The following is a 21767-nucleotide window of genomic DNA, read 5'->3' on the forward strand; positions in this document are numbered from 1 at the left end:
GAATTCAGTCTACAGGCAGAAGACACTCCCACTGTAGTGACACCACATGCTCCAAGGAGATATTTTTCCCCTCTATCAGGAGAATATGCTGAGTCTCCTCAAATTTTGGTGTCATGAATTCCCATTTAGGATTGGGAAACATCTCCTGAAACGCAAATGCAATTTAACATATAAAAAGGAGATTAAGGGTGTGTGTAAGGAATTGTGAAAGCCATATTATAGCTGGGATTTCATCAAAACTTTTGTCTTCTGTGGAGCTTTGATAGGGAGATCTTTATCTGAAATTATTGGGAGTCACTAATGAGGGCTGGATAGCCAATGAGGGGCTGCAGAAAAGGGGTTTATGAATAAAATTGATTTCCAAGATGTCATAAAGATACAAGAGTTCACTTAGTCATGGAAACGTGTCTCGAAGCTCTTTTTTTATTCACCTCTAGATTACAGGGTGTGTTTCTGGGAAGCCCCAAATATGGCAAAGCTCATGGAGAATCTGTCAACAACCCCGTGCTGATGAAAATACTAAATTGCTTTCCACCTTCACGCCCAAGCTGTCCCAGCCCACCTCCAGCAGCGGATAAAAGGGAATGCCCAAAGCTGCTGGAGCCACAGAAGACTCTACAGACTTCTTTCTGCCCTCATCAACTCTGTTGGTCTTTCTGCTCTTCTGGATTTTGATTCTGCTTGGAAGAAACCAGCCATGTCTCGTCAGTCTGTCTGCTTTGGAGTCGGTGGGAGAAAGGGATTCAGCTCCTGCTCTGCTGTCGGTGGTGGATTTGGAGGCGGTGGTGGCCGGAGCAAGATCAGCTACAGCTCGTACTCCTCATCCCGGGGAGGAAGCGGAGGAGGACACTGTGGGGGGTTCAGTAGCCGGAGCCTCCATAGCACGGGGGGCAGCAGAAGGATTGCCATGGGCGGATGTTATGGCGGTGGTGGATATGGTGGCAGGATGGGTGGCCTTGGTGGGGGAATGAGCTGTGGAGGCATGGGTGGTGGTGGAATGGGTGGTGGAGGAATGGGAATGGGTGGCTTTGGTGGTGGAATGTGTGGTGGAATGGGTGGTGGAATGGGTGGTGGGGCAGGAATGGGTGGCTTTGGTGGTGGTATGGGCAGTGGGGGAATGGGTGGAATGGGTGGCTTTGGTGGTCCAGGCTTCTCTGGAGGCATCCAGCCGGTGCAAGTTGACCCCACCCTCCTGCGTCCGGTCCACGTTGAGATCGACCCCCAGATCCAGCAAGTCAAAAACCAGGAGAAGGAGCAGATCAAGACCCTGAACAACCAGTTTGCCTCCTTCATTGACAAGGTGAGAGTTTAGGACGGGGTTTTTTTGGAGGTGGAATGTCAAAAAACTTCCTTGGGCTATGGACTGGGAATTTTTTCACCTACGAACAGTTGTTGGAGTTGTCAGACCAATGCCTCAGCATCAAATTGTAATTAGTCAGGTTTACTTAATAAGTAACACCAAACAATAGAGGAGGTTTTGTGCTAATGGAAGATTAAAGAGAACATCTGCAGGATATTCCGGGGATTGGCTAGCCAAGGCACATCTGCAGTCTCATTTTGGGTGATTCAGGGCAAAGTCATGACTGTAAATTTAATTGTCCTAAGAGTTCTCATTGCTGGGATTTGCTTTTTGATGAAACTTTCTTCTCAAAGCCTGATTCTAGAAACTGCAGAGCATTAAACCCCTTTCCAATACTCTTGGATTATTTTAATTTCAAATAGAAGCCAAAGAAATAGAAAATTCCTCCCAAGAGAATGCATTGGTGGTTAGGGAATAAAAATTTCAGCTTTCTTGACTACAGTGCTGGAAAGATGATGGCAAAGTCCAATCCTGATGCTATGGAAAATTGGGATGATGTCTTTACGGGGAACATTGCTTTGTCCCCAGGGGAGAAATTCAGAATGACTCAAAATTAATTGTCTAATAACAAATAAATTAAATAACGCTTCTCATGCACCTCAGGAGCTTGAGTGCCTGAATGAGACATAGATGGAGAATGATTCCCTGGGCTCCCAAATCTCCTAGGAGTGGGATGTCTCTCTGGTGAATGTCTCACACACGCTTTGTTGGCTGTAGGTCCGATTCCTGGAGCAGCAGAACAAGGTGCTCTCCACCAAGTGGGAGCTGCTCCAGCAGCAAGGGCCGTCGGGGCCCAGGAAGAACCTGGATGTGATCTTTGAGAACTACATCCAGAACCTGCGGAGGCAGCTGGAATCAATCCTGGGGCAGCGGGGCCAGCTGGAATCGGAGCTGCAGAACATGAGGCAGTACGTGGAGGAGTTCAAAACCAAGTGAGTGCGGGGACAGACAGGAAGGGACGAGGGAGAGAGCGGAGCTGATGCTGAGACCCCGTGGGTGGAGTGACCACTGCAGGGGAGCACCCCCAGGGGTCTCAGAGGGGGTCTCAGAGTCTCACCTCGTCCTGTCTCGCCACAGGTATGAGGAGGAGATCAACCGTCGCACGGCTGCTGAGAACGAGTTTGTGGTGCTGAAGAAGGTGAGTGTGGAAGACACCAGCAGGGATAGGGTGAGGGGGGACAGGAGGTAAAGACATGGGAAGGACTCAGCTCCAAGATGGGCAGAAGCCAATGGGAAGAGCCAACAGTTCTTGTGCGATGAAAGGAAGCCATGGTCTAATTCTGAGGTCTTCCCTTTAGGATGTGGACTGTGCCTACATGACCAAAGTTGAGTTGGAAGCCAAGGTGGGAGCTCTGACAGACGAAATCAACTTCCTGAGGTGCATCTACGAGGAGGTAGGAGCTCTCTCTTCCCCTTGGTGAAGTTTTAATGAGAGTGTGGTGACCAAAGTCACTGAGGTTGGACTGAGCGTCTTTGTGGATTTGATCTGGAGAGGTTGCCTGGAGCTACTCTCTTCTCTCCCCTCAAGAGATGGTGACTCTGACTCATGTCTTGGTTGCAGGAGCTGGCTCAGATGCAGACGATCAGCCGGGACCTGTCCGTGGTGGTGTCCATGGACAACAACCGGCACCTGGACCTGGACAGCATCATCGAGGAGGTCCGGCGCCAGTACGAGCAGATTGCCCAGAGCAGCCGGGCTGAGGCTGAGGCCTGGTACCAGAGCCGGGTGAGTTGGGAAGAGTTCGAGGCTCCTGGGACAGTCCCCACTGTTTGAACCACCTGAGCTTTTGGTCTGCTTTGTTCCTCATGGTTGTCCTTGTCCCCACTTCTCCAGTATGAAGAGCTCCAGAACACTGCTGGAAAACATGGGGACAACCTCCGCAACACCAAGATGGAGATCCAGGAGCTGTCCAGGAATGTCCAGAGGCTGCGGGCTGAGATTGAGAATGTGAAGAAGCAGGTAGGGGACCATCAGCTCTTCCTTGGGTAACAGCTGTGTGCTGGGTCAAGATGGGGCTGGGGGGTGAGAAGGAAAGCAATCATCAAAATTCAAACCCTTTGGAGAAGATAGATTATGTCTGTCTGTTTTCCCCCTTGTTTGTGCCATGAAGATGCTCCAGTAGACAGTGGGCAAAAGGGATCTCACACACTGGTTTTCTCTTCCTCAGAACCAGCAGCTTCAGGCAGCCATCGCTGAGGCTGAGGAGAGGGGCGAGATGGCCATCAAGGATGCCAGGAGGAAGCTGGAAGAGCTGGAATGTGCCCTCAACAAGGACAAGGAGGAGCTGGCTCGCCTGCTCAAGGAGTACCAGGAGCTGCTGAACACCAAAATTGCACTGGATGTTGAGATTGCCATGTACAGGAAGCTCCTGGAGGGAGAGGAGAACAGGTACCTAATTGGGTAAAACCTCTGAACCCACACTAAAGATTGATTTTGTGCCATTCACGCTCTAATTCCCAAGTATATATTAATTATGTTAGGCTTAAACATACTTGAGTGGGTTTTCCATCTTAAAAGAATGTTGCTTGTTTCTCTAAAGAATAATTGGAAAATTCTGAAAAAAATTTGAATAGGTTGCTCATTTTTTTAAAGAATAATTGAGAAACATAAACTTGTACAAGAAAAGGAAATTCTCAGCTGAAGAGTCGTGCACTTCCCAGTGGAATAACTGGTCCCATTTTCCCTCACAGGCTGTGCAACGACAGTATGTCCAACGTCAATGTCTGTAAGTATCTGCCCTGGGGTCCTTCAGAAGTGGTACAACTTGTTCTTTTGGGCAACAGGTGAGTAACTTGTGCTTCTCTTCCAGCTGTGGTAGGCAAGACGACTGTCTCTGGAGGCAGAGGAGGCATGGGAGGAGGATTCGGAGGCAGCGGCATGGGAGGAGGATTCGGAGGCGGCAGCTGCGGAATGGGAGGAGGATTTGGAGGCGGCAGCGGCATGGGAGGAGGAATGGGAGGAGGCGGCATCTGCGGAGGAGGCAGCAGCTTTGGAGGAGGCAGCATGGGCGGCAGCTGTGGGATGGGGGGAGGAATGTACTCCGGTGGCTTCTCCTCTGGAAGCGGAAGGATGTGCGGCTCTGGCGGGGGATCCTCCTCTGTGCGGAGATGCGTCACCACCACCTCGGTCAAATCTTCGGGAGTGAGATTCTGAGCCCCGAAGGTTGACAAGGAAAGAAGCACCTCCTCTCTCCCCCTGGCAGCAGCCCAGCCTCCTGAAGCCCAGCTCTGGTGTCCTGCAATGGGATGAACTGTGTCCCTCCCACCCAGCTTGTCCCAGACCCTGGTCCCACCCGGCGGTTTGGTGGTGATGCCGTGGGTGTGCTGGCCCCGAGAGCTGCCCGACAGGAGGGGCTGCTCTGCCTTCCTTGCTGTGTTGTACATTTCTTTTGGCAAATGTGTATAAAACTCCTCTTTTCTCCTCTCTCCTCCTGTTCTGAGTCCCCAGCTCCCTTCCTCTGTGTGTGTGTCTTGCCCTCCTTCCCTGGGATGTTGCCATTCCCAATAAATTGCAGAGAACATTCATGATGTTGTTGTGTTGATGCTTCGGGAGCCACTCTGGGCAGGGCGGTTCATGCTTTGGGAAGCAGCTCGTTGTGAAGCTGGGAGGGTCATTCTTTGCTCAGTGTGTCTACCTGTGCTTTGATGGAGGTGAACAGGTGGGAGGGACCAGGGCAGCCATCACAGCTCAAGTGATGATTGACTCTCACCTGAGGGCACAAATCCGCATGCTGGGTGCTGGATGCTCAGTTCACACAACACTCAGTAACTGAGGCAGCAGAAGACCAAACTGAGGAATACAGGAGCCTGCTCAATTCTTAGGCATCTCCTGACACAGCGAATCATACAGTTCATCCCTGGAATCCTGTAGAGTTACTCCCACAGCAGATTTCTGCAATTGATGGGTCTGGAAAGCTCCAGCACAAAGAGTTCCAGTATCTTCCCAGTCATTGAGCTAATACAAGCTGCCCTGCCCCAGTTTTTTGGGCTCAGCTTTAGGCACACAGAGGCAATCAGTGCCTCAGTGCCCATGTCACATCTCTCCAGATGTGGCAACACTCCGATTCCTGAAGCTCTAGGAAATAGACTTTCTCAATCCCTCTTGGATTTTAGAAGCTCTGCAAAGGGTCTGCCAAAACCTGTGTCCTGGGATTTGGTCAGGAACATTCCCAGTGCCCTGTTTCCAGACCAGTAGAGACCCACAGGGGCTGATGGATAATGAGAATCAGCAGCAGCAGGTGGGAGCCAACCCTGGATTAGAGTCATCTGAGTTTTCTGCCTCTGAGTGGTCTTTGAGTTGTGATGAGGGCGTGGCAGGGTAGGAGCCCCTTGGGTGGGGGAGCTGGTGAACATGGATCACAATGAATCAGGATGTTGGTTAAGCACCTGCCTCTGGTGCACACCTGGGCTGTGGGATGGCCAGGTGGGATGCACAGCTTGGCACCCAGAGAGTAGGGGGAGCACCGGAGAGCCACGTAGCATCCCTGACCAGCCATGGGAACACAATGGGCTGGGAAGGTGTGATTCATCCCCATCCATGAGCTCAGGTACCATCCTCTCCCTGAGAAGCCAATTAATTCCCCAGCAGCTCATCCTTGCTCCAAGAGCAGGACAGATCTGGAGGAGCTCAAGGTGGGGGTGTTGCTATAGAGCACGACACGGCACAAGCACCAAGACTCAGATCAGAAGGCTGTATAAGGCTGTTTATTAAAGCAAGAAGTTGCCTTTATAGTTTTACAGGATATTTACATTTGCTTAACAAACACATACACTGCCCATTGGTCATGAAAAAGAAACAAAACTCTCAATAGATGAAAAGGAGCCATGTGAGCCAACTAAAGTCCATAACTTTTGATTTTCTCTCTTCATGTTGTCATAGTGATAGCCTTGGTACCTTCCTTGAGAGAGACACAAGGCTTTCCTTATCTTTGGGAAGGCTTTGCTGGCTCAAAGAACAGCACAAAAATATCTTTCCTACATGGGAGCTTGGGAGGAGAGTCCAGAGTGTTTGATCTGTGGTTTCTCCACCACCTGGAGAGATCAAAGAGACAGAAAATGCTGTCAGTGGTGGTTCAGGAGTCCCACAACAGTCTCTGGGAGTTGCTGATGTTGCCAGAGTGGGATAAGAAGCTGCAGACTGAGGAAGAGGCCCAGGAAAGGCAGTGAGTTCATGGAAAAAGGGGTTCTCCCCACGTTGAAGGGTGCTGGAGATGGAATTGTGGCTGGGTTTGGCCCAAATAAAGATGCTGAGTAGGCAATGCCTGTGCAAAGCTGGTGTTGTGCCAGGAGCACTTTGAGGTTTGGCTTGGGGCAAGAGTCACCTGTTTTGGTGTTTAATCACCTGTTTCGGTGTATAATTTTAAGGGCCTGTTTCTCCTAAACTTTACAACAAACTTTACACGGCGTTGTAGCGCTGCTGTGAAGAGTCATTGCGACACCTCCTCCGTGCTCCTGGCTGGGTTAGATGCGAAGCTGGAGCGTGGCTCAGTCTTCATCCATGTTTTCTGCCGAGTTCACATTTTCCCTGGTGTTGATGTTTCTGCTGTGCACAGCTCCTTGCGCAAGAGATCTGAGGGCATGGCTGGAGCCCAGCTGCCTGTCGAGTTTTACCTGGAGGAGACTCCAGTGACTCCAGGTTTGGAATAATCTGCACATCTTGTCTGAAGACGTCAGAGTGACTCAGTCTGGGCGTCTTATCTGCAGGAGCTGAGTGTGGTCAGCACCCAGGCATCTGGCTGACTTTGCAGATCTTCCTCCTTGCTGTGGAACCTCCTCGTGGGATATTCCAGTGAAGGGCTGGTGCCTTCATACCATGGGCTGGTTTGGCAGCTGGGAGGGAGGCCAGGAGAAGGGACAACCTGCTTTCTCCACCTAAACCCGAACCACTCTGCAGCTGCCCCGGCTGCTCGTCATGAGCAAGTGAGCTGGGCTGCAGGGTGGTCTGGAGAGCTTAAATGTCCATCTGGGGGCTGACCATGGAGAAACCAGCCCATCTTGATTGCAGCTGCTCTTGGAAAGGAGGGTGTCCCCTCCGTGCTGTGGGGGTGCTGTCCATTCTCCAGCTGCAGGAACACACACCTGGGCAACCTTTGGCCAACCATGACTTGTGTCCCTCAAGAGTGGGATAGCCCTTTGCCAACTGTTTAGTTCATTAATGGAGGGATAATCCTTGGCGATCTGTTGTGTCCTTCAGTTGCTGAATAACCGCTGGCAAGTGTTGAGTCCCTAAGAGTGGGATAATCTTGGCCAACATTTGAATCCACGTCAAGGGTAATGTCATCTCCTTCCTCCCATTCTACACAGTCTGTGGTTCCAGAAGCATCATCCCTGTGACAATCAATAAAATTCATGTTTCTGATTCCTCCTGTGGCTTTTGGAAGTGTTTTCCTGGGCTGATTCTCCAAAGTGTTTGCTGTGTCCATGGCCACCAGCTGATTCCTAGGGATGCTTTCAAACCACATTTACCTGCCCAAATCTCTCCAGTATGATGATGAAAACTCAACACAGGCAGCTGAGAAGCTTAAAACCAGGATAATTTTTGAGTGCTGAAGTGCTTCAAGATATGTATTTCCCTTGACTTTTATTCATGATTTTAAGGAAATAGGAATGAAGGAAATGTTAGTGTTTTTTACCAATAAAATCAGTAAATGTAACAAAAATATTTATTTGATTAGTGAGGCTCAGAAGGTACATTAGAAGATGTCCTTCACGTGAGTGCCCGAACCCATTGCCGGGGAGCTGGTGCATGAAATGAAACATTATTGTCAGTCATCATTACAACATCTACTGCCTGGAGCGTGCTTTCCATCCTCTGTGGCTTGACAACCCCTGTGGCCATTGGAAAAGCACAAGCAAAGAGTTGGACATCCTTGTTCCCTTGCTCTGGTGCTCAGAATCCCAGGACCTGATTGTCTCAGACTTTGTGGGACACATTTTGGAGGGAAAAAATCCACCTGACGCTCTTAGGAAGGAACTAAGCAGCTCCTTTCTGGTTAAAGCAGAAATGCTGACTGGTTAAATGTTAATGATACAGCATTTTTCCACTTGTAAAGCCATTGGGAATTTTCTGCTTAACAAGGCGATGAGGTGTGTGCTTGGGGGAATTGTGAAAGACTCATTCTATCTGGGTTTCACCAAAATCCTTGCCTGGTGTGGAGTGTCAGGCAAAATAATCTCGAGTCAGACAACCTTAGGAGCAGGCAGGGAAGTGGGAGGAAGGAAGAACATGACAACATCACTGTAAAATATATTTTTCCTGATGACATAAAGATATGGGAGTCCACTTACTCACAGAGACCTACCTTGGTGCTCCTGCTTTTCCCTCTGCATGGTGAAGCAGATTTCTGGGTGGAGTCACCAATTTGGCAAAAAATCTGTTAACCGCACCAAGCTGATGAAGACAGTAAATTTGTTTCCTCTTCACGCCCAAGTTGTCCCAGCCCACCTCCAGGAGCAGATAAAAGGGAATGCCTGGAGCTGTGGAGCCAGAGAAGACTCTGAGCACTTCTCTCTGCCCAGCTCAGCTCTGTGGATCTCCTCACCTTCTCCAGTTCGGGCTCTTTTGAGGAGAAGCAGTCATGTCTCGTCAGTCTGTCTGCAGAAGCTTTGGAGTTGGGAGCAAAAGGGGATTCAGCTCCTGCTCTGCTGTTGGTGGTGGCTTTGGAGGCGGCGGCCGGAGCAGGATCAGCTACAGCTCGTTCTCCACATCCAGGGGGATTGGAGGTGGCGGACACTGTGCAGGATTCAGCAGCCGGAGCCTCCACAACCTGGGTGGCAGCACAAGGATTTCCATGGGCAGCTCATATGGCAGTGGCTATGGTTGTAGAATTGGTGGCTTTGGTGGAGGATTTCCAGGAGGATTCGGTGGCATTGGAGGAGGTGTCATTGGTGGAGGAATGGGTGGCTTTTGTGGCCCCATCAGAGGTGGCCCCGGGTTCCCTGGAGGCATCCAGCCGGTGCAGGTGGACCCAACCCTCCTGCGGCCAGTCCACGTTGACATTGACCCTCAGATCCAGCAAGTGAAGTGCCAGGAGAAGGAGCAGATCAAGACTCTGAACAACCAGTTTGCCTCCTTCATCGACAAGGTGAGAGGTTGGAGCTGGATTTGCTTGGGAATGGGAAAACTGCAGAAATTCCTTGTGCTCTGGAGAAGGAAATATTGTCCTTCTCAGCTCAGTGTTGGGCTGTAATTGTTTCCATTCCATTCCACCTGGTTTCCTCCTGAGGAAGTGTCAAAATTTAGCATCCACAGAGAAACTGAACAACTTTCTCCAGGTTTGGTGGATGCGCACTGGTTTTCACTTCAGTGTAGACAGGCCAAAGGGATGGGGATATGCTCAGTGACCAAAGTCCTTATTTAAGTCCGTTCTTTCTCTGGGATAATTTTTTTCTCAAGGAACTTAAAATCTAGGAATGAAATTTAAAAAAATTCCCAATCATTTCTTCTTTCAGTTTAACTGCAGATGAGCTCACTTTAAATAATCTGATCTGGGAGAATTTTGGTTATAAGCATGCTCTATGTCTTTTAAATATATGATGTGTATGTGGAATAATTTCTGTGGCTGATAAGAGGAATGTTCTTGAATATGGAGACCAATGGGATTTCATTCACTGGTAGGTCAATAAGGATCTGATGCTCCTGAAAATTAATGTCAAAAAATCCTGACTGATATTGGAAATAATTTGTAAGACTGGAATGGAAACATTTCAATAGCTACCTCCAGGAAAAAAAAGAAAAAAAAGAAAAAAACAGAGAAGAGATACAGGAGAAGGAAAGAGGAATTTAACAATAATAGGAAAAAAAAGGAGAAAAAAGGGAGGAATTTTCCCCTCGGAAGCAGTGGCAAGGGTTTTGGGGATTGATTCCCATGGCCTTCCAAAGCTCCCTGGAGCTTTGAGCAGTGGGATGTCTCTCTGGTGAATGTCTCACACACGCTTTGTTGGCTGTAGGTCCGATTCCTGGAGCAGCAGAACAAGGTGCTCTCCACCAAGTGGGAGCTGCTCCAGCAGCAAGGGCCGTCGGGGCCCAGGAAGAACCTGGATGTGATCTTTGAGAACTACATCCAGAACCTGCGGAGGAGGCTGGAGTCTCTGCTGGGGCAGCGGGGCCAGTTGGAATCAGAGCTGCAGAACATGAGGCAGTACGTGGAGGAGTTCAAAACCAAGTGAGTGCGGGGACAGACAGGGAGGGACGAGGGAGAGAGCGGAGCTGATGCTGAGACCCCGTGGGTGGAGTGACCACTGCAGGGGAGCACCCCCAGGGGTCTCAGAGGGGGTCTCAGAGTCTCACCTCGTCCTGTCTCGCCACAGGTATGAGGAGGAGATCAACCGTCGCACGGCTGCTGAGAACGAGTTTGTGGTGCTGAAGAAGGTGAGTGTGGAAGACACCAGCAGGGATAGGGTGAGGGGGGACAGGAGGTAAAGACATGGGAAGGACTCAGCTCCAAGATGGGCAGAAGCCAATGGGAAGAGCCAACAGTTCTTGTGCGATGAAAGGAAGCCATGGTCTAATTCTGAGGTCTTCCCTTTAGGATGTGGACTGTGCCTACATGACCAAAGTTGAGTTGGAAGCCAAGGTGGGAGCTCTGACAGACGAAATCAACTTCCTGAGGTGCATGTACGAGGAGGTAGGAGCTCTCTCTTCTCCTGGGGGACTGGTGTTGCAATGAGGAGGCCAAACATTGAAATTGGATGGGGTTTCTGGGTGGATTTATGCCTCTGGATGGTGGATGGTGCCTCTGACTTATGTCTTGGTTGCAGGAGCTGGCTCAGATGCAGACGATCAGCCGGGACCTGTCCGTGGTGGTGTCCATGGACAACAACCGGCACCTGGACCTGGACAGCATCATCGAGGAGGTCCGGCGCCAGTACGAGCAGATCGCTCAGAACAGCCGGGCTGAGGCTGAGGCCTGGTACCAGAGCCGGGTGAGTTGGGAAGGGCTCGAGGCTCCTGGGACAGTCCCCGCTGTTTGAACCACCTGAACTTTTTGTTGGCTGTGTCCCTGATGGGTGTCTTTGTCCCCACTCCTCCAGTATGAAGAGCTCCAGAGCACAGCTGGCCGGCATGGGGACAACCTCCGCAACACCAAGATTGAGATCCAGGAGCTGTCCAGGAATGTCCAGAGGCTGCGGACAGAGATTGAGAACGTGAAGAAGCAGGTAGGGGTTGGCCAGTGTCTCACGGGTTCTGTTTTCCCTCTTGTTTGTGCCATGAGGATGCTCCAGTAGAGGGTGGGCAGAGGGAATTAGGAAATTTGCTTTCTTCTCCCCAGAACCATCATCTGCAGTCAGCCATTGCTGAGGCTGAGGAGAGGGGTGAGATGGCCACCAAGGATGCCAGGAGGAAGCTAGAAGAACTGGAATGTGCTCTGAGCAAGGACAAGGAGGAGCTGGCTCGCCTGCTGAAGGAGTACCAGGAGCTCCTGAACATCAAGATTGCACTGGATGTTGAGATTGCCATGTACAGGAAGCTCCTGGAGGGAGAGGAGAACAGGTGAGACCTCCTAGCATTGGCTGGGCCAGGGTTCTATCTCCCCTTGGGTCAAATTCATCTTTAAACATCCTTCACAACACATTTAACATTAAAATTTGATTTCTTTCCTTTTTCCTCCAAATTTTGAAGCCTAAACAGAAACATGGTTCCCATGGGGGGTACTTCTCAGGGGTCTTGATTGATCTTATATGAAACACAACATAAATGGAATATCTGGGGAATAGTTTTGCTTCTGACTGTATACAGATTTACAACTGATGTTCCTCTCCCTACACAGGCTCTGCTTAGAGAACCCCTCCAATGTGAATGTCTGTAAGTATTCGCACATTGTTTTCTCTGCTGAATTACCTTCATCCTTGGTTTTGTATAGATTCCCAGGATGTTTCCTGGTGTTCAGCGAGCCTTTCCCTCTCTTGCAGCTGTGGTGGGCAGAAGCACCGTGTGCGGAGGCAGATCTGCCAGCTTTGGAGCCAGCAATGGCCTGAGTGCAGGAGGCGTGTGCACGGTTGGTGGCCCGAACATCATCGGCGGCAGCTGCGGGATGGGAGCAGGGATCCTCAGCGGAGGCTTCTCCTCCGGGAGCGGGAGGATGTGCAGCACTGCAGGTGGCAGCTTCATGGCCGGGGGAGGCTCCTCCTCTGTGCGGAGATGCGTCACCACCACAACGGTCAAATCCTCCGGGGTCAAATACTGAGCCCTCACGTCCGTCCTCCCAGGGAAAGCAGCACCTTCCTCTTCCTCCCGCCAGCAGCACAGCCTCTTCCATCCCCATCGGTGTTCAGGAGGAAAGAAACTGTTTCTGGGGGAAATCTCCCCAAAGTGAGATTGAAATCAAGACACATCCCTCTGGCCCAGCCTGGCTCTCACTGAGCCCCTCTGGGGTGAAACACCTCCCTTGTGGGTCCCCAGCCCCGCAGAGCTCCCCGGCGCTGCTGCATCAGCTGAGGAGTAGCAGTGGAAAACTGCTCTTTCCTGTCACTTTTTAAGGCCTGTGTTTCCCTTGCATCCCTCATGGGTCCCCCTCATCCTGCTCCAGCTGTGTCAGGAGCCCACATAAACAGAAGGAAGGAGATGATGCCCCATAGTCAAATTTAGGAGTGAGAAACAGGTGTCTGGAGTTGTCCACCTTCCCTGGGTGGAGTAATTTGGCAGCTTTAATGTTTTATAGATCCTTTTCCCTCCTCTCCTTCCTGCCTGGAGTGTGTGGCCCTGTTGCCCCCCTCTGTCGTGTGAATCAGCTGCTTCCTGCCGGTGCCCTGGCCCCAGGGTCATTCTGTATCAATAAACTGCAGAGATATGAAGATATTTTTGTGTTGTCTCATCACTTTATGCTCCCCAGCAGAGGAGAAACATGGGCTTGCCCTGGGCCACGGTGATTGCAGGGCAAACACAAACTGAACTGAGAAAGAATTGACAGCAGGCCTGAGAGAAGGACTTGGGGATGCTGGTGGGTGAGAGCTGGACCTGCCCCAGCCCAGAGACCCAAGAGCCTGGGCTGAGACCCCAACATGAGCAGCAGGGGAGGGGCTGTTCTGCTCTGCTCAGGTGAGACCCCACCTGCAGAGCTGCTCCAGCCCTGTGGAAGGATGTGGAGCTACTGGAGAGAGTCCAGAGGAGGCCACAGAGCGGCTCTGAGGGCTGCAGCTCCTCTGGGGCCAAGCTGGAAGATCTGGGGGTGCTCACCTGCAGAGAAGAGAAAGGAGACCTTTGAGACCCTTCCAAGGGGCTCCAGGAGAGCTGGAGAGGGACTTGGAAAGGCAGTGATGCGACAAGAGTTGATGGCTTCAAAATGGAAAAGAGGAGAGTCAAATGAGATGTTGGGAAGGAACACTCCTCCCTGTGAGAGGGGTGAGGTACTGGAATGGGCTTCCATGAGATTGCCCCAACCCTGGAAGTGTCCAAGGCCAGGCTGGATGGGACTTGGAGCAATCTGGGACAGTGGAAAGTGTTCCTACCCACAGCAGAGGGTGGAACAGCATGAGCTTTAAGATCCTGTCCAACCCAAACCCTTCCATGATCCTATTTCAAGCTGATTTAGATGATCTTGAGGGAATGTCAAGGTGTTTCCTTGGGCATCACCCTGAGAACTAGGATCCATTATTCCCATTTAGGGCTTGGGCTGGCTGGAGGTGGGTGGGAGCTTGGAGGAACCTGGTCTAATGGAAGGTGTCCTTGCCCATTGTGGAATCCTCTGAATCCTCCCACTCAGGGAAATCCCCAGGGCCTTGCCTTGGAAGAATATATCATAGAGTTTTCCCCACTTAGACCGAAAGAGAGGACTCAGCCCATGGTGCTCTGCAGCACTACTGCCAATCTACATGAGATTGCGTCCCCCATTGGCCAGTTGACATTGCCCACCCCAATTATTCATTCCTCATTGCCCCTACAGGTTGCTGCCCTTGGCCCTGCCCTTTGCTCGCCCTCAGGTCACTGGTCACTGACCCCATATTGGTCACTGACCCCACACTATTTTGTCTTCATCTCTGATCCCTTTGGGGTGGTGGATGTAATAAATCTTCTCTGGAATACATCATGCAATGGCCCTTCCTGTCTTTCCTCTCCTGAGCTGTCCGTGGGGTGTGCGTGTGTGCATGGACTGGAAGTGGCTGTTCGTGTGGCCTTTCTCAGAGCAGCTTCTGAAGGAGATGTCTCAAAAAACGTTGCAGCATTTCCACCACCCTGCCACTCTGCACCAGCCCATGGCAGGGGTGGAGCTGCATGGGCTTCCCACATTGTGTGATCATCTCATTCCAGCTCCTGCCATGGAGGAGTCTCCAGTGGGGGGCTGCAGCCAGGGTGAGGAAGATAAATCCTCCCCAGGGCTGGCACAAGGATGAGCAGCACCCTCTACCTGTCTGGCTGGGCTCTTACACCAGCTCCTGTGAGCGGTGGGAAGGTCTGACAACTCTGAGTGGACACAAATTACTCACAAAGAAAAAAAAAAAACAACAGCATGAAAGAATAAGCCAGAGCTCAGAACCTGCCGTCAGAGCTCCAGGTTGCCCAGCCAGCTTAGTCATTAGCCCTCTCCAAATTACATCCCACTGCAACCAAATTAATTTGATTAATGCTTCACTGGATTCTTCTGTAGCTCTGGGAGGAGCAAGAGATGAATCAGCCCTGACTTCTCAGCAATGTGTGTGATGGGGGGTGGGACCAGATGGGATTTAAGGTCCTTTCCTACTTCAGCCATTCCATGATTCTATGATTGATCTGGCGCAGAAAAAATATGGAAATGAAGATCAATGTTGTCAGGTCCTTATCACCTAAATGAGCAAAATAAGGATGAAATTATTGCTTTCATTTGAACCAGTGTTACTTTCTTGCTATTTTTCTTATTTACCCCCAAATTTCCTTCCAGTTCACCCTCCTGACTTCTGAAGGATGTTTACACCAGACTGCAATGTGTCTTATCCTGCTGTTTGAGTCAAAAATAACATTTCTGATTCTAAAATTCATAAATTGGGATGGGAAAGACAAAAAAGTCATAGTCCTCTTCTTTATCCCAGGGAAGAGTCTGAAATAATCTCCTTCTTCCTCATCCCAGGGAAGAGTCCAGAGACAGAAATGGACCCAGGTGGTTCGAAGCCCAGGAGTGTCCTGGGGACACCCTTGAGAAGGTGGCAGAGAGGACAGCGATCTCCAGCCTGTTGAAGCCCTGGAAGCCAAAGGTGCTGACGCCATCCTGCCAAAAACCACGGGATTTTTCTGAGTTCCCTGAGTTTTTCCTGGAGAGGAGCCAAGAGGTGCTGGGGTTTATAATTCCCATCTGCTGGACTCATGAAAAAGGGAGTTGAAGGAAATTGCTCCAGTGCATTGTGCTGGGATGAAAAGGTTGGGATCCCCTTTGCCTGCTTGGTGGGGCACTGTGAGAGCTGCTGGATCCCATCCAGGGATGCCATGAAAGACACTGAGGGCTGGAGCAAGTCCAGAGACAGGAACAGAGCTGGGGAAGGGCTGGAGCACAAGGAGAAGGGACTGGAGAGCTCCCGAGGAGCAGCTGAGGGAGCTGGGGAGGCTCAGCCTGGAGAAAATGAGGCTTTGGGGAGACCTTCTCACTCTCCAGAACTCCCTGAAAAGAGGGAGCCAGGTAAGTTACTGCTCCTCTGGGGTCAGGGCTGTGCAGGATCTTTTGCATTAGAACATGGGAAGAAACTGAATTGGTGACGTGTTTTATGAGCTCCTTAGGAAGTTAACCCAAGTGGGATTTTATTGGCTGTAATTAGGGCTGGAATGAGTTCTTAATTGTTACTAATCATATTTATGGTGGGAGGGCCTCATAAGCCACCATGTTTTTTCCCCTGGGTGGGTCATTGTGCAAACATGTAGGAGACTCCCCCAGTTTGGGCTTGCTGGAGAGCAGGAAATATTTGCTTTTGTGAAAAGCACTGGTTTATCACCTGGGAGGAGACCACCCTCTGCATTCTCTAGACTGGGGTTTACCTGGCACACTTCTCCTCAGCAGCTGGAGTCCTTTGGGATCTTGAGGATGGGACATTCAGGGGAAGGAATCATTGAGCAGAGAGGTTAAAGGAGGTTAAAATTGGGGATCAGCATCCTTTGGTCCCCTTTCTGCACTTCAAACAGCAACACCCCCAGTTCTGTTCCCTCCATTTCGACTGGCCTAAAAACCAGCTCAGATGTGCACTAGGAAACCCTATAACCTCCTCAAGAGAGACCAAAATCAGCAGCTTGTGGAAACAGTGACAGCCACAGAGAATCTGGGCTCGGGAGGAGGTTTAAAACTCCTGTGGGCAAATATATTGACGAAGGTACCTAGAGCTGTGCAACTTCCGAAGAAATTTAGCTAAGGGAAGCTCTTCCCTTTGCTTTCCACACTAGGCTCCTGATGTTTAATCCTGAATACTCTATCACTTCCTTTCCTGCTCTTTGGACCCTGCCTTGGATTCCTTGTGAGTGAATCCACTGCCAGGCTCCAGGAGTGACTTGTGCTGGGATCCAGAGGAATCTGTGTCCCAGAACATCATCTGTGGCTGTGCAGAAAAATTTGGGCCTTTCATCTAATTAATATTCACCTCAGCTTTGCTTGGACAGGTTGAGCTGACATCTGAGCACTTTTCCTGCTGGACTTGGCCCCTATTGAGTGCTGACCCCGCTCCTCTGAATAAAACAGCTGCTGCCACCCAGCCCCATGACCTGGATGAGCTGCCTGGGAATGTGGTGCCTCCCGCTCCCTCCCTGTTCCATCCAGGGCTGTCTCAGCTCCAGCTGGGACAGGTGGAGCCAGATTTGCACAACTTATGGCAACTGCATCATCCACACCTGCTGCTGACAGAGACCGTTCCTCCTCTTCCTCCTCCCACCCATTGGGATGGTGGTGCTTCCTGAGCTTCATCTTCCTTCCACACCCCCTAGTTTTGTCCTTGGAGTGGAATGATATTCCACAAGGTCTACAGGTGGGACTCCAAAACTCACATTATATGACCAATTCACTTGGAGCAGGGGTTGAATCAATTCTACCTCTCCCGTGGCCTGGGGACCCAGCTGGTCTGGTGGGAGTGGACACAGCCATAAAATGTCACAAAATGTCACTGGAAGGTTTGGAGCCTGTGCAAGGGAAAGTTCTCTGACACAGCTGAATCTGATGGTGGCCTCCAGGTGCTGCTGTGACCCCTGAACCTGTCATTGTCCTCCAGACCTTCTGACATCCCTGAATCTGTTACTGTCCTCCATCCTGCTCTGACAGCTGAACCTGACAGTGACCTCCAGGTGCTGCTCTGACACCAGAACCTGTCCCTGTCCTCCAGGTTGATGACAAATTGACTTTCCCATAAGTTATGGGTCAGGCTGAGACAGGAATTTCAGGTTGGGCACAAACCCACCACTGTTCCAGGTCATGACTCCAGCTGACAAGGTGACAGGAGAAGAGGTGGGTTGTCCCCATTTTTGTGATGGGTGTCTCTGGGCTGGGGGGTCTCTGCTGAGTCTGATCCATTCAGGATTTGATTTGGGGCCAGAATCAGCTGAAATGGGAAGTGCTCTGTGTGTCAGCCTTGGACAAGGACCTCCTGCTGGCCCCGGGGGGCCTTGGGGCTGCCTCCCTCCCTCCACCCCCACAAAACTTCTCACTGAATAAATTCCTCCATTTGCAGGTGTTTGTGACTCCCTGGAGTAAAGGCTGGGCTGGCAGCCAAGGAGTTGAGCCCTTTACCTGGTTTGCTTTCCATGGGGCATCCTCTGGGAAATCCATTCCAGGGCCTTACTGCCCTCACAGGGAGGAATTTCTTCCCAATATCCCACCTAACCCTGCCCTCTGGCAGTGGGAAGCCATTCCCCCTTGTTCTGGTACTCCAGGCCTTGTCCCCAGGCCCCCTCCAGCTCTCCTGGAGCTCCTTTAGCTCTCTCTTTTAGGTCTCCCTTCCCTTCTCTCCAGGTGAGCACCCCCAGCTCTCCCAGCCTGGCTCCAGAGGGGCTCCAGCCTTTGGAGCTTCTCCATGGCCTCCTCTGGACTCACTCCAGCATCTCTGCATCCTCCCTGTGTTGAGCAGCAGTCTCAGGCTCATGGTGGCATTGTTAGGATTCTCCTGATCAAGGCCAGGAGTTGGACTTGATGATCCCTTTCTGTCCCTTCCAGAACTCTAGATATTCTGGGATTCTATACCTGTTGAAGCTCTTAAACTGGCCTGCCCCACCCCACCCTCAGGCCTTTCCCTCCCCAGGCAGGAGATTTCCTCTGGAACCGTCATGGTTTTGGTGCTTTTTGTGCAGCTTTACCTTTTCTGCACCTGTCTCGTGTTCCTGTGGCCGCTCCTTCTGCTGCTGCAGAGGCAATCGCAGCCATTTGGACCCATCAATAGAGGGATTTACTCAATTGATCACAAAGCCTGACCTTGATTGGGCTAATTATGAGCTTGGAGTCCAGCCCAGGTGGAGCTGGGTGTAGTCACCCTCCTGTCCTGCTGCTGATGGCAGAGCAGCACCGGGCCCACTTGGCTGGGTCGTCGGTAATCACCTTGTTTACCGGATTTGGAACATCTGCCAGAATTAACTCCAGCTGCTTCAACTTCCTGTGGGACAGGATGTGATTAAAATCATCCTCAACTCACACAGCAGCTTCTGAAGCTGCTGAACACTCTCAGACTCTTCTTTACCTTGGGGACCAAGTGAAGAGGTTCCCGAGGTTTCAAATGCCTGGAGAGGCCATTCCTGAGACCTCTGATTGTTGCATCACCTGGAGATCCTCATCAAAATCCTGCCCTAATAGAAATGAAAATAAATTTATATCATGACTGCCATGCCCATTGACTATTCTTCTGCTGAGAAACATGTGCACATAGAAAAAAAAATCTCATGTCTCCCTGTGTTTTTAACCTGGAGTTCAACCCAGTTTCCTCCTCCTCTTTCTTTTTCCTTATTTTAATATTTTTTTTTCTCTGCAGGTTGTACTTTCCTCCTCCACCTCCTCCTTCTGAAACCCTTTGGAGATTTTATCTCTGCCTTGTTCCAGCACCTCCCGCCCAAGCCCGAGGGCATCAGCTGTGTGTGGAGGCACCCGACACGCTCAGCCTGCTGGAGATCTCAGGGATCAGAGGCTGATACTTGGCATTTGCCAGTTAAGCAAAAAAATTAATGAGCTTGTCCTTTGTCCACTGGCCACTATTGTTAATAATAACAGCAATAGAAAAATTACTTCAGTGTACTCACAAATCATATTAAATTTAATTAATAAACTTTCACGTTATTGTCAGGGAAAGACGAGATTAACTGATATAATAAAAATGGTATCATAATTATGTTGTTATTTTCTGAATTGGTGATTTAATATCAAGGGTGTTATTGAGGACATTATTGTCTTACCTTCCTGTCCATCGCAAGTCACGAACCATTTATTAAAAGAGATTAAAAGAGCCATCAGACCCTTGTTAAGAGGATTGCAAATTAAAGTCAGGTTTTGGGTCGTTGGTCCCTAAATGAGCCTCACCAGAGACCCCCTCCCTCAGGGACAACACCAGGACTGTCCGCGCCTGGAGGTGATGACCTCCCTTCCCTCTCTTGGTGGAATCCACTCTGGAAGCCCCCTCTCGCCTTCTCAAAGTCAAAATTCCAGTTCAAAGTTCTCACCAGGGCATTTCACCTTTTTTTTCCTGCAAAAATTACCATGTTTTTGGCATTTCCCTTCCTGCCTTTGCTGAGCACAGGGAGAGGTTGTGGCCAGTCCCTGCACAGATGTTTCTGGCTCTGGGGAAGCTCTTCCTACTCTTTGAGGGCTTTCCAGCCCTTCCCACACCGATCTCCTTTGCTTCCCTCACTCTCATTGGGTCTCGGACTTGATTCCAACCTCTACCAGATTATTCTGTGCTGCTGCAGAATCCTGATTTCCACTTCATCTTCTCATGTCCTCCTTCCCCTCCAAATAAAATTCTTCTGTGGTAGCAGAGTCATTCCTCCTGCTCTGGAATTCTGTGATCCCCCAGCTGCTTCCTTCCATTCATGTTGGGGAGCAGCTTCTGATGCTCCTTTCCCTCCCTGCACTCCCTGCCCCGGCTCCCACAATTCCAACATAAAACACTGCTGTTCAACAAAGGCAAAGGAAGGTATCCCCCACCAAAGTCATTCCCAACCACCTGAGCTCTGCCTGTCTGCACAGGACAAATCCCTCCCATTTAGAGCCTTCCCAGATCCCCTCCAGTTAGTTTTCTCACCAGAAAACTTCACTATTTATCACAAAGTGTTGAGAATTCATAGAATTCTAAAAATTCCCTGATAGTGGTTTTTTTCTCTGCGGTTTAATAGCAACATCCAGTGTCACCCAGCTCTAGGTCTGTGTGAGGGAAACTCCATCTGGTCTCCCTGTCCCCTAAAGGATGAATGTGGGATCCACTTTGGACTATCTGTATCATTAGGACAATATATATATTCTTGCATCTGGGAAACCTCAGGCTTAGAATAGGATAAACTTTGGGAGAGTATCAACGTTTCACTTCTTGTTCTGCAAAAAACACAAGGTTTTTTGATTTTTCTCTCCTTTTTTTTTCCTTCTCCAAGTCCTTCGCTGACCACAGGGAGAGTTTGTGGTTATTCCAGGGAGGGAGAGGGGGAGAAAAGGAAAGTCTGCAGGCTACAGGCATTTTTATGAGTGTGTCTGTGTCATCCCAGCCCCAGTTCCAAGTGACTGAGGGCCCTAATTATGCAGGAACTATGGCAGCTGGAGATCAAGATCTCTCTTGTGCTCATTTATCTCCTTCATTGGGGCAGTTATTAAATTTAAATACTGTATTTCTTCATGTGCTACTGTATGGCTCTGGAATTCATCTTGAATAGTCAGAAGTGCACTGATATCCTTATTTATTCACTCTGTTCTGCCAGTGGGGCTTGCAAAGATCCTTCATTTGTATTTAGGATATTGTTTTCCAAGACACCCTCAGGATTTTAGTAATTTTAGGTTTTGTGTTTTCTGTAGTTCTTTTTTTCCCCTTCTTCTTTTAGTTCTTTCTATTTTCTGAAGAGTTTATGGCTGCCTCATCTGGAGGTGCTCAAGAACAGGTTGGATGGGGCTTGGAGCAATCTGGTCTGATGGAAAGGAGACCCTGGAGTCCCTTCCAGTGCCTAAAGGGGCTCCAGGAGAGCTGGAGAGGGACTGAGGACAAGAGCCTGGAGAGAAAAGACAAGGGGGAATGGCTTCCCAATGCCAGAGGGCAGGGATAGATGCAATATTGGGAAGAAATTCCTCCCAGAGAGGGTGGTGAGGCCCTGGAATGGATTTCCCAGAGGATGCTCCATTCCTGGAAGTGTCCAAGGCCAGGTTGGACAGGGCTTTGAGCTCCTTGGGATAATGGAAAGTGTCCCTGTCCATGGCACAACTAGATGAGCTTTAAGGTCTCTCCCAACCCAGACCTTTCCATGACCTTATTTTGAGCTGATTTAGATGATCCTGTGGGAATGTTGAGGTGTTTC

The 21767-nt window shown here is 50.2% G+C and overlaps 2 protein-coding genes across 2 annotated transcripts; both read left to right on the forward strand.

Moving 5' to 3' along the window:
* The first annotated feature begins 697 nt into the window (after positions 1-697).
* Positions 698-4783, forward strand: LOC135459175 (keratin, type II cytoskeletal 3-like). Its single transcript, XM_064734886.1, has 9 exons — positions 698-1300; positions 2078-2292; positions 2438-2498; positions 2659-2754; positions 2922-3086; positions 3195-3320; positions 3529-3749; positions 4052-4086; positions 4171-4783. Exons 1-9 carry the CDS (start codon positions 698-700, stop codon positions 4512-4514), a joined length of 1866 nt encoding a protein of 621 aa, XP_064590956.1. The 3' UTR covers positions 4515-4783.
* A 4154-nt stretch (positions 4784-8937) lies between these two features.
* LOC135459177 (keratin, type II cytoskeletal 6B-like) lies at positions 8938-12546 on the forward strand. Its single transcript, XM_064734888.1, has 9 exons — positions 8938-9444; positions 10310-10524; positions 10670-10730; positions 10891-10986; positions 11120-11284; positions 11393-11518; positions 11632-11852; positions 12130-12164; positions 12272-12546. The coding sequence occupies exons 1-9, from the start codon at positions 8938-8940 to the stop codon at positions 12544-12546; spliced, it is 1701 nt and encodes a 566-aa protein (XP_064590958.1).
* The last annotated feature ends 9221 nt before the right edge of the window (positions 12547-21767 follow it).

Source organism: Zonotrichia leucophrys, chromosome 29 (assembly GCF_028769735.1).
Source record: "Zonotrichia leucophrys gambelii isolate GWCS_2022_RI chromosome 29, RI_Zleu_2.0, whole genome shotgun sequence".
NCBI classification, from domain to species: domain Eukaryota; kingdom Metazoa; phylum Chordata; class Aves; order Passeriformes; family Passerellidae; genus Zonotrichia; species Zonotrichia leucophrys.

Excerpts from the sequence above, each read along its gene's own strand:
- LOC135459175 (XM_064734886.1), top strand. The coding sequence starts at position 698 with ATGTCTCGTCAGTCTGTCTGCTTTGGAGTCGGTGGGAGAAAGGGATTC. Across the intron at positions 2,499-2,658 it reads AGTTTGTGGTGCTGAAGAAG|GATGTGGACTGTGCCTACAT; the intron begins GTGAGTGTGGAA and ends TCTTCCCTTTAG. Across the intron at positions 4,087-4,170 it reads TATGTCCAACGTCAATGTCT|CTGTGGTAGGCAAGACGACT; the intron begins GTAAGTATCTGC and ends CTTCTCTTCCAG.
- LOC135459177 (XM_064734888.1), top strand. The coding sequence starts at position 8,938 with ATGTCTCGTCAGTCTGTCTGCAGAAGCTTTGGAGTTGGGAGCAAAAGG. Across the intron at positions 10,731-10,890 it reads AGTTTGTGGTGCTGAAGAAG|GATGTGGACTGTGCCTACAT; the intron begins GTGAGTGTGGAA and ends TCTTCCCTTTAG. Across the intron at positions 11,519-11,631 it reads TTGAGAACGTGAAGAAGCAG|AACCATCATCTGCAGTCAGC; the intron begins GTAGGGGTTGGC and ends TCTTCTCCCCAG.